At 36.6% G+C, this 14,417-nt stretch overlaps 2 protein-coding genes across 2 annotated transcripts; both read right to left on the bottom strand. All coding sequences in view use genetic code 12, as the record gives it.

The window, feature by feature from the left end:
- Positions 1–40: 40 nt before the first annotated feature.
- TRY5 (Try5p) lies at positions 41–3,148 on the bottom strand (the record flags this gene model as incomplete). The annotated part of the gene is made up of 1 exon (XM_051813048.1): positions 41–3,148. One exon carries the CDS (start codon positions 3,146–3,148, stop codon positions 41–43), a length of 3,108 nt encoding a protein of 1,035 aa, XP_051673249.1.
- Positions 3,149–10,375: 7,227 nt separating this feature from the next.
- CANMA_001112 (uncharacterized protein) lies at positions 10,376–11,542 on the bottom strand (the record flags this gene model as incomplete). Its single annotated transcript, XM_051813047.1, has 1 exon — positions 10,376–11,542. One exon carries the CDS (start codon positions 11,540–11,542, stop codon positions 10,376–10,378), a length of 1,167 nt encoding a protein of 388 aa, XP_051673248.1.
- Between the last annotated feature and the right edge of the window lie 2,875 nt (positions 11,543–14,417).

Below are 14,417 nucleotides of genomic sequence, written 5' to 3'. Positions count from 1 at the left end.
ATTCCATACGCATGTTAAGCTTCATTTCTGTTTCTTCTCATTAGTACGTTACTTCGAATTTTTCCTTTCTTCGTTCGGATGAGATGGGTGGCAACACCAACTCTTTGGGCATTGAGGAAAGAATGGGTGGTGGCGGTGGATAAGTGGAATAACTGTAAAATTGTTGTCCTTGTTGTTGTCCTTGTTGCTGCAGTTGCAGTTGCAGTTGATGTTGTTGCAGTTGATGTTGTTGCAGTTGATTTTTCTGTTGTCCCTGCCCCTGCTTCCCCCGCCGTTGAGGTTGTGGATTCTGCAGGTGTTGCGACTGGAGCAAAATAGGCTGTTGCCCACCCGTTGGTAATTGTTGTGGCTGCTGATTCAGCTGTAGTTGCAGCTGAAGTTGCGAAAATTCCTGCACTGGTTGCATCTGAGACACTTCTTTACCAAAATTCAGCAGCATCACCAGTGAAACTGAATTTGATCGTTTATTCACAGTCACACTCCCACTCCCACCAACAAAATCATTCATTGTTCCATAATTGATGAAATTTGACGACACTTGCTGTTGCATTGGAATGGCAAAATTCATCGACGTTGAACTCAACATACTTGCTGACAAAGATGATCCCGATTGGCCTGTAGTTGCAGTTGTCAAGTTTGGTCCACTGTTATTAAACACAAATTGCCCTCCTCCACCACCACCGCTGCTTGATGTTACAGTCCCATCATCGTCTTCTTTAAACATCAACCCCTCCAACGCAATATGTTCGTTGATACACTTGGTTATTTGAATCTTAACCACGGCAAAGTTATTATCCCAGAATGGGATCTTTATATGATGCATCCATTGTTCAAAGACATTATCCAATTTAATCTTGAGTATCCAAAACCACTTCTTGTTGAATTTAAACTCGGATGCTGCATCAGCTCTACCTGCTTGTTCATACCCCGCGTTATTATGAGGCGCTTCAATATTTAATTTCTTCAACAACACCAGCTTATTATCCAACAACATGTAGACAAATGTTTGCAAAATGTAATTTTCTTCAAATTGTAAGATATCATCACACCAAATCATAATTAGTAGCTTATTCATCACCATGTACCAATGTATAAGAAACAACTTAATAATTTTCAACTGCAATTGATTAAAGGATAATTTACAATCAATTATACCCAAATTGAGATAGTTGGCAAAAAATATCATGGGGAGCGACACAATTGAAATATTGTTATTGACATCTAAATTGATCTTCTTGTAATCGAGAAATAGTTTTAGCTTATATTCAAGTGAATTCAATTGACTGGGGTCGTCAATTGCTTTATACAAAGTTTCATTGAGATCATAATTGATAGTGGCTTCATCCAATGTCAAGTGAAGTAACTGCCAATGACAATATGTTTGTGGAAGAAAGATGTAGTTGCTCAACAATTCACGATACTTTAATGGACTATTAATGATCAAGTTTTTGCGGAATAATTCAAAAAGTTTCAGTTTGGAAGTAGAATCCAGCAACGGTTGAAAAACATTAATTGATCGATTAATCAAAATGACGGAATTGTGCAAGACATTTTTCGATCCATAAATCTTAGTAGTAACACCACCACCACCACTGGATGAGGAATCGGGCGATTCTGAAGCAGATGGGGAAGGTGTTGGTGTACGATAACTCTTCAACTCATTACCAATGGTTGCCACAATGATCATTTTCAAAAACTCATCTCCTTCGTTAAGAACAGAGTAGGACTTGGAGAATTTTTGCATTGTGGTTAATAAATCCTCCTGCCCTATTGACTTGTTTAAAAAACTGGAGTATATCTTGGGGCTTCTATCGTTGAAATAAAACGATAGTATGATGTAAATGGACCAAAACAAAGGCATATTACCATCAATAAGTTTGTCATTAGGATTAGAGAAATCTGCCAAATTTGAAATAATAATAAAACTGATCTGATCCAAGTACTCCAAAATGACAGTGTTGTTGAGATATATTTGTTCATCATTTTCATCTTGATCATTAACCTGATTCACCTGGTCATTGTTTATATCATAATTCTCCATGTCGTAGGAAACGTAAATAAACGACAATAAAAACAAGTTGCTGGCAATTTCAATTTGATCCAACGAAACATTACTATTGTTGTATTGTGGTATCAATTTCTTAATCAACAAGACCCACGCCTTTTTGAAGAATACCAAGGACTTGATTGAATTCTTGTTGATAATATAACCGAGAGAAATGACCGAATAAATAATGCCCATTTTAAAATGATTTTGTTGCGACAAGCTCGGTGTCATTGGCGGTGGGACAATTGGCACTTGTGAACTTCCATTACTACTAGGGATGAAAAAAGTGCTCAAGTAATACATCAATTCCTTCAATATAGTGTCAAATATAGGGAACTTTGTCAGAAGTTCTTGCAAAGTAGTGAATCCAATAAGAAAAGAATCACAAACCGATTCGTTGATTCCTAAATTTGAAGCTTTCAAGATGTAATCCAATTTTTTTGAAATTGATAATAAATTGATGAGGTTTGTGTCGTTGGATCCAGTTGACACTGGCAAGCTTGAATTTCTTCTCATACTGAGCACACCATTTCCGACACTGCCACTGCCACTGCCAGCTTCTGATTTTTTCCGTCTTTTCGATGGGCTGTGCTCACTACCGATGCTGGTTGAAGGAGTCATTGTTGTCAAAGGTAAGTGATCTTGTGGGTCAAATGCAAATGGAATTGAATTTTTTCGTAATGACGTTGAGGTGGAGTCTAATGGTGGTGATACATGAAAAGAATCCGATTGGAGTTGCAGTTGTTGTGGTAAAGATGCCAAATCAGACTCATTCAGCAAATCCCGACTATGAGATATTGTTGGCTGTAGTGGTATTTGCTGTTCTGAAGATGGTGGTGCTTGCAGTAGTGCTGGCATTGTAATTGGGTCTTGGGATTTACGTTTTACTGCATCTTGACTCTGATGTACTGTACGACAATGACGTTGTAACAAATCTCTTCTTACAAATGAACTAGTGCATTGTAAACAATGAAATGGTTTTTCATTGGTATGAGATCGTTCGTGACGTTGTTTATGTTCTGATCGAGTGAATGCTTTGGCACAGAATCCGCAAATGTATTTCTTCTGTGGTGTCGGTTTGGTAGTCTTCTCCACCTGCATTATATTTTTTCTCTCTGAACTGAGCCTGTATTGTACTGTTTCGGTGGTGAAAAATTAATTGTAGTGAATAGATTTAACTGTGTGTTTTCTGCAATGTTGATTGGTTAACAGAGATTAACGTAGTTGGATGAGTGTAATTATGCAATAGGTGTCTCGAAGGCAGTCAATCAGTGCAAAGGATAAGTTAAAGTAAAAAATATTTCAACAAATTTCACCCAGTGGTGTAGATTGACTAGCTCCAAAGAAAAAAAAAAAGGTATGAGCTTGAAGAAATGATTGCACTGAGATGGTACGAAGCAGTGACAACTAAAGCCTTTGGTTAGTTGTAAAGCTTTGATGTTGCTGAAATTTTTAAACAGATCAAAATCAAAATCAAAATAAAAATAAAAATAAAAATTGTATACAAATGGGGTATTATATATAAAGTAGTGTAATGTAGTGTAGTGTAGTGTAGGGTATTGTGTGTGGACTATTCGGAGTAATTGTGTACAGTAACAATTGACACTAAAAAAGAATATACACACAAGACAACAGAAAGTACAAACACTTTTAAAGTTGCATATACCCCTATCACCAGCATCACTCCCCCCCCTCCGCCACTAGTGCTTTAAAGACCACTAGTGTTACAACAACTTAAGTATGATATAAGCCTACCACTGACTACACACACTTATCCCCTCTTTATTATTAGCAAAACCCCAGAATCGTAAGTAGAACGTTTACTTATTTTAACTTTTCATCATGCAACACTAAATACCCCAACCTTCTCCCTTTGTTTACGAGAATCAAATGGCTATGACCCCCTTGTGTTTCCGATTCTAATGCTAGTGATCGGAATTACAACCAAACGATATTTGGAAAGGAACAGATCAGATTGGAGAAAGGGTGGGGGATTTGTTTGTGTTTGTGGGTATATGGATGCTGAGAAGTGTACGTTTGTTCTTTTTATTTCCTTTATTTGACAGTCTTGTCTTTTTTCAAAGTGGCTTTATTAACACACAATACTAAATAACACATATACATAAGACATACATCCCTACTCATGCTCATGTAATAAAAAAAAAAAATTGGTTGTGTTGTTTTCCATGGCATGGCTCTTTTATTTGTTAGATTGTGGTTTTTTTCTATTTTTGTGTCTTGAACTTTCCTTCCCTTCCTTTTCTTTTCTTTTCCTTTCTTTTTCTATTTTTTGGGTAAAATAAAAAAACGTTTGTCTATTGTTGTTTGACGCCCCACACCCCACACACAGACACTACAGACACTACAGACACACTACAGACAGACACACAGACACACAGATACACCATACACACATACACACCTCCCCTCCTTTTTTCTTTCACAACATTCGTCTCAAGACTACAGTAGACAAACTTACTTCTTTGTTGTAACAACACACACTCTCTTTTTGCTTTCTCCTCTCTTTGCTTTCTCCCCCCCACCCCTTTTCTCTTCTCCTCTTCTCCCCTTCTCCCCCCTCTCTTCTTCTCTCTTAGTCTTTCCCAAAAAGTACTTCAATTGGGTTACATTTTAGTTTATTTATTTTTGCTTGAAGGGTTTGTGTAATTGTTGGAGTATAAATCTCCGAAAGGTTAATAGTTACTACTACTAGCTACAATCATCAACAATAGGAGAGCAATTACGTAATACACACACATACACAAAAATAAAACATTAAGAAGTTTTAATAATTTTCTATTTTTCTATTTTTCTCCACTTTTCCCAATTGGGAAATTCTTACTCAAACTTTCATTGCAACCACCTATCAAAAAATACCCATAAAGAAATATTTTATCCCAAAGATAAAAATCAATCTGATAAAAAGATTAACCACTTCTAATTAACCACCTGAAAGATTCAGATTAGCTTTTAATCTCTTCTATATGTTCTTCTCTTCCTCTTCCTCTCCCTTCCTCTCCCTCCCTTTCTCCTAAATCCCTTTCTTATTCGATCTATCTATCAGTCTTCAATCAAAGTTGATTCTCCAAAGACAAAACCACACTTCCACCCTTTCTGATCTTAAACAAAAAAACAAAAAACAATTCTCTTTTCTTTTTTGACTTTTTGCAATAAACCAAACGTTTCAAAGCAATGAATGATTCAGCCCTCTCTTTCTCTCTCTATTCAATAGTCATTTACATTACCACTCTAACACTTACTAACAACACTCTCCCTTTGCCATCTCGATCATTCCTTTGCTTATTTCTGTCAAGTGACATTCTCAAACAAGGCTTTTGTCTTTTGCTTTACTTTTCTCCTTCCCAATGTACACAGAACAGACTCTAACTTCTGTTTCACTCTCATCATTTACCTTGTCGTTGTTCTTTCAATTGCTATCACTATCCCCACTTCTTTGGACCCCCCACTTTTTCCTTCTTCTTCTTCATACGTTTGGCTTGTAGTCATTAGAAAGAGTATAAACTAACTAGTTTAGCTCAACAAAGTTGCCTTGTTTGAAAAGGAAGAGAAAAACTGGCTTAGAAATCCAAAAATAAAAGGAACTTTTAGGTGATCGAAGGTCCTATTATGTCAATATAATACACTCTTCAATATAGATCATGCATTTCTTAGATTTCGTATTACCCCACCACACTAAGGATCTCTTTCCTACTTACTTTATAGAAATAATTGCGCTCAGAAACCATCCCCACCACTCCTAACCATTACCTTTTTAGCCCCACGTTCTTTATTCAGGAGTCAGTTGGTTTCAGCCCCATGTTGTATTTCTCAGAGACTTTTAACCCAGTTGCAAAAATATCAGAAAACATAATGCACTTCATTTTTCAACAAATAACTGAACAACAACAATGGGGAGAAAAAAATCTTCAGCTGCAAGTGAAGAAATTGAGAAAGTGATGATAGTATTTTGTGTATCGTACTATTGTTTTTGCCAATACCATTAATGTTGTAATTCAAATACGTTACAACTACAAATGGAAAGTAGTAGAGCCATGAATAAAAATTGCTCCGGGCTTATATGTTTGCATTGTTTTAAATACAACGTGACCTACTTAATATGTACTATTGCGTTTAAGTCACACATGGAATCTATTATTCTTAACAACACTTTACAACACTTTACAACACAGTGTTCAAGTAATAGAAGAGTAGTTGAAATCTAAACACTTAATGTGGGTTTGTTCAATCACCAAACGTTCTTGTCGATTGTTTATTTATCAATGCAGGAGCTGAATATTGTCGCCCCTACTCTTTTTCCTTTGTCCAACTTGCAAACCAATTGAGATCTCTTTCTCTTTCTCTCTTTCTCTCGGATTTAGAAACCAAGATTTGTTTTGTGTATCCGACCCCACTCTAACATCGTAAACTCCATTTTTTCTCTTATCATTTCCTTCCTTGTTTCAACTTTCTTTCGAAGAAGTTTCAAAAGATATAAACCTTGCTGTTGTTTTGTTTCACCTTTTCTTTTCTTATCCTCCCCGTATTGTGTTTCCATTTAGAGATCATTCACAGCAAATATTTCTGTCCTTCTTTTAGACTTTCCGTCCCCCCCACATGCAAGACACAAACGTATGACCCCTCGCACAATCTCTTGCATCAATCTCTTTTTATCTTTGGATTTTTTGTGGTTTGATTTCGGAGTAACAATGCCCTTTTTGTACACCGACTCATCACAACTTGTTTTACTTAATCATCATCATTTCCATCAAGTGATTTGAGGTTCCCTATTCATTTTGCATCTATAACTTTTATGTAGTGTTTATAGAGAAAGGCAAGCAAGATATTATAAGAGGCTTCAATAAAGAAGCGTTCTTCTCAACACGTGTTGGTGAATGATGTTAATATATTCTAAGAGCTACAATGCCCACTCTTGTTTCTGCAAGTATCTGCCTTGAAGAATAAAGGAACAAAAGAAAACAAAAAGAAGTGTTTGTTCAAACGTTCAGTCAAGTATCATCAAAAGGAAAGTATTTTTCATGACCTTTGGAAGTAAAAAAATAAGGTGTGTGTGGGGGGAGGGAGAGAGAGAGAGGAGAGAGAGAGGAGAGAGAGAGGAGAGAGAGGAAAGGAAAGGTCAGGGAGGGGTGCATGGAGAAGGATTTGACAAAAAACTCGATACTTACAAAGCAACTCAAATTGCGTAATCTTTCCTGAGTTTGTCTGTACCTTGATTTGAGAACTATGTAAATAAGAATCTTATGACGTAAAACAATTTGATGAGCATTGGAACAGCCACCACAAGACGTTCTTTACTCCATTCTTAATTACAATTGTATCTCTTACAACAATTTCCGTTTTACTATTGAGAAAGTACGTCATGGAAATAGAGACCAAATCAAGAAAAGTTTGCAATAAAAGCTTGTGGGACAAGAAAATAATGTAACCTTCAAAGTTGAAAACAATGTTTACTGCAACTTCTTTTTTCTTCTTCAGGGTGGAACTTTATAGCTAATACAGTAACAGAACACTATTTTAAAAGGTAAACTTTTTCAAAATAATGATTATCTTATCCAAAAAGAGTGATTAAAATCATCCTAGTGATACGATGGAAACATGTTAACTGATAAAAGAGTTCAATGCCGTTGCGAGATATGAATGTGTTAGACTTATAACTAGTCCCATGTTCTCACCCAGCTGTATGACACAACAATTAGTGTTCAACCAACAACGACAACACCCCCTCAATTATATCCCCATACCTACCCACATGCCTACCCCCACCAAATGCATGTATTAGTCCTTGTAGAATTAAATTTGGCGAAAATTTTGGCAGGTTTAATTTTTCCTGAAACCTCCAAAAGTCGCGTGCCCACCACATCCACTGTCTATATAATAATAACAATCTTTGCACATATAATATCCGAAACTGGGTCATTTCTTTCAAAAGATAAACCTAATAATCTCCCTTCTTGGAGTGGTGGTGAACGCTATCTAAGGACCAGGCATTTTTTTGGGTTTTCGTTTTACTGGTTGACCTTCGATAACTTTCAACAGCCCCACAGATGAAAAGCTTATTTTGTTTGATAAAATTCTTCATCTTCATCTAAAAGAGGCTCATTATAAAATGAACCAGCAAGTACTCAAAAAGTGGCTTCTCATGTAAGGTAACATTTGATTTACTTGACCTAAACTACAACCAACTCAGTCAACCTTTCAATTTCTTCAACGGGGGTCTTAGTAAACTACAAGAAAGAAACGACGCGAAAATAAAAAGATGACAACAGGAGATCCTCAACCAAAGAAGGAAACACATTCCTCTTCCTCTCAAGATGATAGCGTCGATAATGGGGAGATCCAGCCTATATACACCCCCAATAGGAAATTCCCCCCTGCCACCGTAATCAATTTAGATACCATGGCAATGACTAATGAAAAGGACGCTGCACGACTCTTGCGTGAAGCACAAGCAAATTTAGAATTCAGTGCCGACACTGGGTATGCATCTGAATTGAAAAGAGGGTTTAGTGTTATTTCGTTGATGGGAGTTGGATATGGAATCACCAATTCCTGGCTTGGTATTAGTGGTATGTAAAAATACAGAGGTTTTGATCTGCTTGGGGTTTTCTTTTTTTTTTTGTTTTCTTTTCGCAGCCAGAATATTTACTAACTTTTAAAATAGCTTCTTTAGTGGTATGTTCTAATGCAAAATACCTTTGTCTTCTTATTCCTCCAATCTTACTAACTTATTACCAGGTGAGTATCAGTTCAGGTGGGCCCATGATGATCATATATGGTATCATCATCATTGCAACGATATCATTAGGCGTTGCATCTTCATTGAGTGAGATGGCATCAGCATATCCAAACGCTGCCGGTCAAATATACTGGACAATGAAATTAGCTCCCAAAAATTACAATCGCTTCTTATCATATATAACAGGGATGTTGGGGTGGTTGGGTTCCGTATTTACATCCGCTAGTGTCACCATGGCGTTGGCCACAGCAGTTTTGGGCATGTACATGCTTTTCCACCCCGATGAAGTGATTCAGAGCTGGCAAGTTTTCCTCGTTTATCAAGTTTGCAATGTTTTGGTTTTATGTGCCAATATTTATGAAAAGCCATTACCGCATATTTCCAAAAGTACTTTATTCATTTCCATTCTCTCATGCACAATTGTTGCCATTACAGTGTTGGCAATGCACAAGGGCGAGTTTGAAAGTGCTGAATTTGTATTTGTCGAGTTTCATAATAATACTGGTTGGAGCTCAAGTGCTATTGCATTCATGGTGGGACTCGTCAACCCAAATTGGAGTTTCTCATGCTTGGATGCAGCAACTCACATCGCGGAAGAGTCATTGAATCCGGCAGTTCAGATTCCCCAAGCCATCTTTGGTACCGTTATTATCGGGTTTGTCAGTTGTTTTGCTTATTCCATTGCCGTGTTTTTCTGTTTGAGGAACTTGGATGATGTTCTCAATTCAAATACGGGAGTGCCGATTATTGATATTTATTATCAGGCTACAGGGTCTAAATATGCCGCATTGGGGTTGGAGTTGTGTTTGTTTCTCACCATAATTGGTTGTAATATTGCTTGTCATACATGGTCATCGAGAGTTTGTTGGAGCTTTTCACGAGACAACGGGATCCCCTTGAGCAAGTATTGGTCAAGGGTTAATCAAAAAACAGGCACCCCCGTTAATGCTCATATAATGTCATGTTTTTGGGTGGCCATAATTGGATTTATTTTTTTGGCCTCGTCAACTGCATTCAATTCAGTTATCGTTTCGTGTGTTACTTTCTTGCTCCTTTCATATTTAGTGCCTACTGTTTGTCTCATATACCGGAAAATTACCGGAGATATGTTTAAACCCGGGCCATATTACATTGGCAGATGGGGTTATATTGGCAATGTAATGTTATGCTGCTGGGCAATTATTGCCTTTGTTATTTATAACCTTCCCTATGTGATGCCAGTAACTGGCGGTAATATGAATTATTCATCGGTTGTATTTGCCATTGTTGTCATATTTTGCACGTGTGATTGGCATTTCCGAGGAAAGAAGCAATTTGTTGGAATTGAAGAAAGAGAACAAATGAGGGAACAGTATGTTGAACAGTTGGCTCAACAGGTGTCAAACATTGAAGCGGTTGTTAGCAAGACAGAGACTACGAAACAGGAGGAAAGAGAGGGGTTGATATTATAGGATAGATATTAGATAAAGGGCGAGGGTGAATATGAGCCTTGTATGATTTAGCAATTACAAAATATATCAAATATGATATTCAATGCAAACATCAATGCATTCTAAATCACGTTCAGCGTATCTCTAAATCAATTGTGGTTTCTTATCACCCTTGTACTTGCGATATTCCTGCTCCCTCAACACCAACAACACACAACAAATCATCATCATTTCTTGACTCATTTCATCTTGTTGGTCTCCAATTCCACCAACGTAATCAAACATTTTAATTATTCCATGTTTGACAAAACTGTTTCCACTTGAATGATGATGATGGTGCTGTTGTTGCAGTTTTTGATGTTGATGCTGACCACTAGCTTCAACACCATTATGATCTATTTTTATCTTGACATCGCCATGGTCCATAAATTGGGCCACGGGCATATTGAACAATTTCTTTGCCCGTTGCATTGATTCATTTATAGCTGCTCGATTCTGACTATTAATCAATCGATTCAACTCATTATCTTTGCCAAAAGTCAACTTCTTTTTCTTGTAATCAATTTGAGTATCATAAGTCAATAAATCAGGCGAGTTTTCCATCACGTACAACTTGATCAACCCACTTGTCCCCAATGCCGATGTCGTCCCCGTGATTCCCAATACTCTAAAATACGATCCATTTAATTCAAAATCAACACTGGGTGCATGGCTGTTGTTGTTTATCAAGTATATCGATTTATCCAAAGTGGGGAAAGTGAGAACATAGTATGTGATGCGGGTCGATTGGATCTTGAAATCAACTCTACAGAATACTTGTCTGGAAGATGAGGTGGGAGGACTTGTCTGGCTCTTGAGGAGCTTGGGGTTTGCCAGATTGGTGTAACTTTCAATCACCAAGAACGGGCTGTTTAATTTGAAAATGTTATTGATAAACTTTGAAGGTCGTGTCAAAATTGGTTGATTGCGACTAATGGCCGACCATGAAGGGTATAAATGAACTCCAGTTTGTAAAAAGCATGAAAGGATGGGGATCTCTTTAATAAATCGAAACTCAGTCACGGCATGATTGAGAACTTTCATTTGCGGTTGAATCAAAGTGTCCTGAGACATGAACGATATCAAATCAGACAGTGAATCGAAATCATCGGTATCATTGGCATCATTGGCATCTGATTCCTGTTGTGGTAGATGAAGTCGCTGGCGTGTGGGTACTGGCGATGCCAATGACGACGACAATGATGATGATGATGGTGTTCGATCATTGGTTAAAGTGCTTATAGTTTCTTGACTTCTTGTACGATGCAACATGATGAATGGCAATGATCAGCTCAACTGTGATGTAGTTTATAACATGATTTAAAAAGCACCTCCTTTTTTTTGGGGGGGAAGGGGACTCTTTCGAGTTTTAATCGTTGGTCGCCTGCCTGTTGCAGCACAAGACACTTGGTGTTGCATGTGTTTAAAATTTTTTGGAAGATGCGCAATTGCTCGTTTTTTTTATTTTTGCAATTACACAAAACTGAAACCTTAATATCAAAAGACCTTGCAAGAACAGTTGTTCCTGGGAGTAACCGAAAAGAGTCGAAGATTCATAGAAGCATGTCACTGGGACTCTATCTACCTTGGGTATGCTGGATACCAGGTTAAATTGACTGTCCAGATCCAATTTGCCTTCGGACTCATATGGTTCCAGGTTTTGGGCTGAAAGCAAGTCGTACAAGACAGCAGACCTCTTTCAATTGAGTCACTCAGTCTTGCTGTTATGCTTTGTTTTTCTTGGGGATTTAGCATCCACATTTGCGAATTTTCTAAATACGATGTAAGCTAAACTTGAGAGAGAGTTGTTTAGCACAACTACGCCCCAGAATATAAATCTGAGGAGAAGATAAATAGTAAACAACGAGCAAAATACGTTTCATTTAACACAGGGTGTTGTCTAAAATGAAGAAAGTTGCAAGGATTATAAAGAGTAAGAAACAGCGGTTTGGGCCGACGGCTTTCGATTTCGGAGTTTACAAATTTCCAAGCCTTTGGACTTTGAGAGAGAGAAAAAAAGATAAAGAATCGGCATTACAGTCTATTTTTCACAACTCCGAATGATAGTTTTTGACGTACACAAATCTCCCGCCAAACCCCATTGTTATGCGCCTCAGAAGAACAGAGCCTATCTTGTAGACGGAGTACTCATGATTACAGTTAAAGTTTCCACGGTTAATGCGCTCAAAAGGAATTTCTTTTCAGCGGAAACTTTGTTCGTCAAATTGTTTTTCAGATTCGGGATTCCACTCCCACAAAAGTGGAATCAAAGAATAGAGCAGAGGATCTAAGTCAAATAGAATATCGTCTACATTTACCTTCTTCACTTATAAAATTGGACTTGGAGGATTAAGGAATGCAAACCAGCGACTCTGAGCGTATTGTAAATTACACGACCTGCGAGTTGAACATATGACACGACCTTGATCACAGAAAGATATAAAAAAAAATCCCTCAATAGCCACAAAAGAGATTTTGTATTCTATATATATATATATAGAAGACTAAGCTTTAATGTAGGATAATATAAATTGTATGTGGTTTAGCAGGTACTAGTCTTTCTACGTGAAAAGAATACGAGTTATTGAAGAGAAGAGACTTCTACACCATCTAGTACTATAAACCAGCAATCAAATTTTGTATGTTTGGGATTTTCATTAAACCGAAAATAAAAAAAAAATAAAAAAAAAAGACAAACTGGGCACTTGTGTAATTTAACTTAAGTTTGTTATTGTTTGTTTGTTTTCTTTTTCTTTTGGTTTGTGTAAGTATTGCTCTTCTTTTTGTTCTTTTGCTCATCTCATATAATTTAAATCGGCCAATTAAATTGATTACAGTAACATCAATTCATTACGAAAAGAATGGGAAGCAAGCTGGCTGGCTATAGTTTTCATTGAAAAAGTATGTAATGTTGCAACACTCCCATCAGACGACTGAAGATGTAAAGGGTTATTATTGCTTGCATGATGACGTGATGTGATGGAATGTTAATATCATTGAGAAAATTGCGTTAAAAGATTCTTCACTTTGTAAATAATAAGGATATATCATCAACAGTAATCTACAACAAGTCAAGACCAGCATAATTACTTCATCACACTTGAGTTCACCCTACCACTTCTAGTTCTACTACTCTTACTTTTCTTTTTTTAGGCTTTTATGGTTTATTAGGATTTAAATTATGTAACAATAACAATAATAAAAAAAAAACTATATAGAAAATATTCAAACGTGGTTCGTATAAGGAAAAAGCTTATCAAGCAGAAAATAGCATCAAAAAACTTGGATGCTTCTTCAATTAAAACTGCATCTGTTGGATAAAAAGAAAGAATACGGCCAAAAAGCAAACACTTCTTCGTTCATCAAAGGGTAATTGTTTATGATTCCCCAATCAAAAAACACCCCTTGATTTATTTAAAATGTAGCAATAAAGCCCCTCCTCTCCAACAAAATTTGCAGTTCCCCATTAACTGAAAAGACACCAAATTCAAAATTCAAAATGTGCTAGCTCTCTTTTTGATTAAGCTTCCCCTTATTGATTAAATTTATCACAATAAAATATAAAAAATAAAACACACACACGTCAAAGGTTATAGAAAAAGATAAAAGATCAAGGAAATTCCCCAATTTCCCCTCTCTCTCTCTTTCTTTCTCTTATTTCATTATTCAATTGCAAACACTAATCAATCTTCATGACGATGTGTTTCTGTTGTATACCCTTTATAATGATGTTAATGGTGATGATGACGATGATGATATAATGTAATGTGTACTAGTGTTCTCTCAGTGAGATCCCATCACTTAGCAACAATACTGAAGTTCGATAATCGCTTGGTTCCAACTGCCAATAATAATAATAATAATAATTAATGGCATGACTAACTTTGAAGCTCCACAAGTAAAAAAAAAAATGGGCAGCTAATAATGACCAACAACAAAACAAAATAACATATTTTGTATATGATCAGGTTGACTTGTATTCTTAGATTTCCCCTCTTTCAATTGAAATGATTCCCCAATCAAAACAACTGATGAATAATATTTAGAAAAAAATATGTTTTTAAAAAAATGGTAATAAAAAAATCTGGCAATAAAAAAATATCTGGTGACATATTGAATATCTCCATTTTGAAAATATCTCTCAAAA

This window comes from Candida margitis (genome assembly GCF_024628925.1).
Source record: "Candida margitis strain CBS 14175 chromosome Unknown scaffold35, whole genome shotgun sequence".
Classification (NCBI taxonomy): domain Eukaryota; kingdom Fungi; phylum Ascomycota; class Pichiomycetes; order Serinales; family Debaryomycetaceae; genus Lodderomyces; species Lodderomyces margitis.
This window is presented reverse-complemented; position numbering and strand designations above follow the sequence as displayed.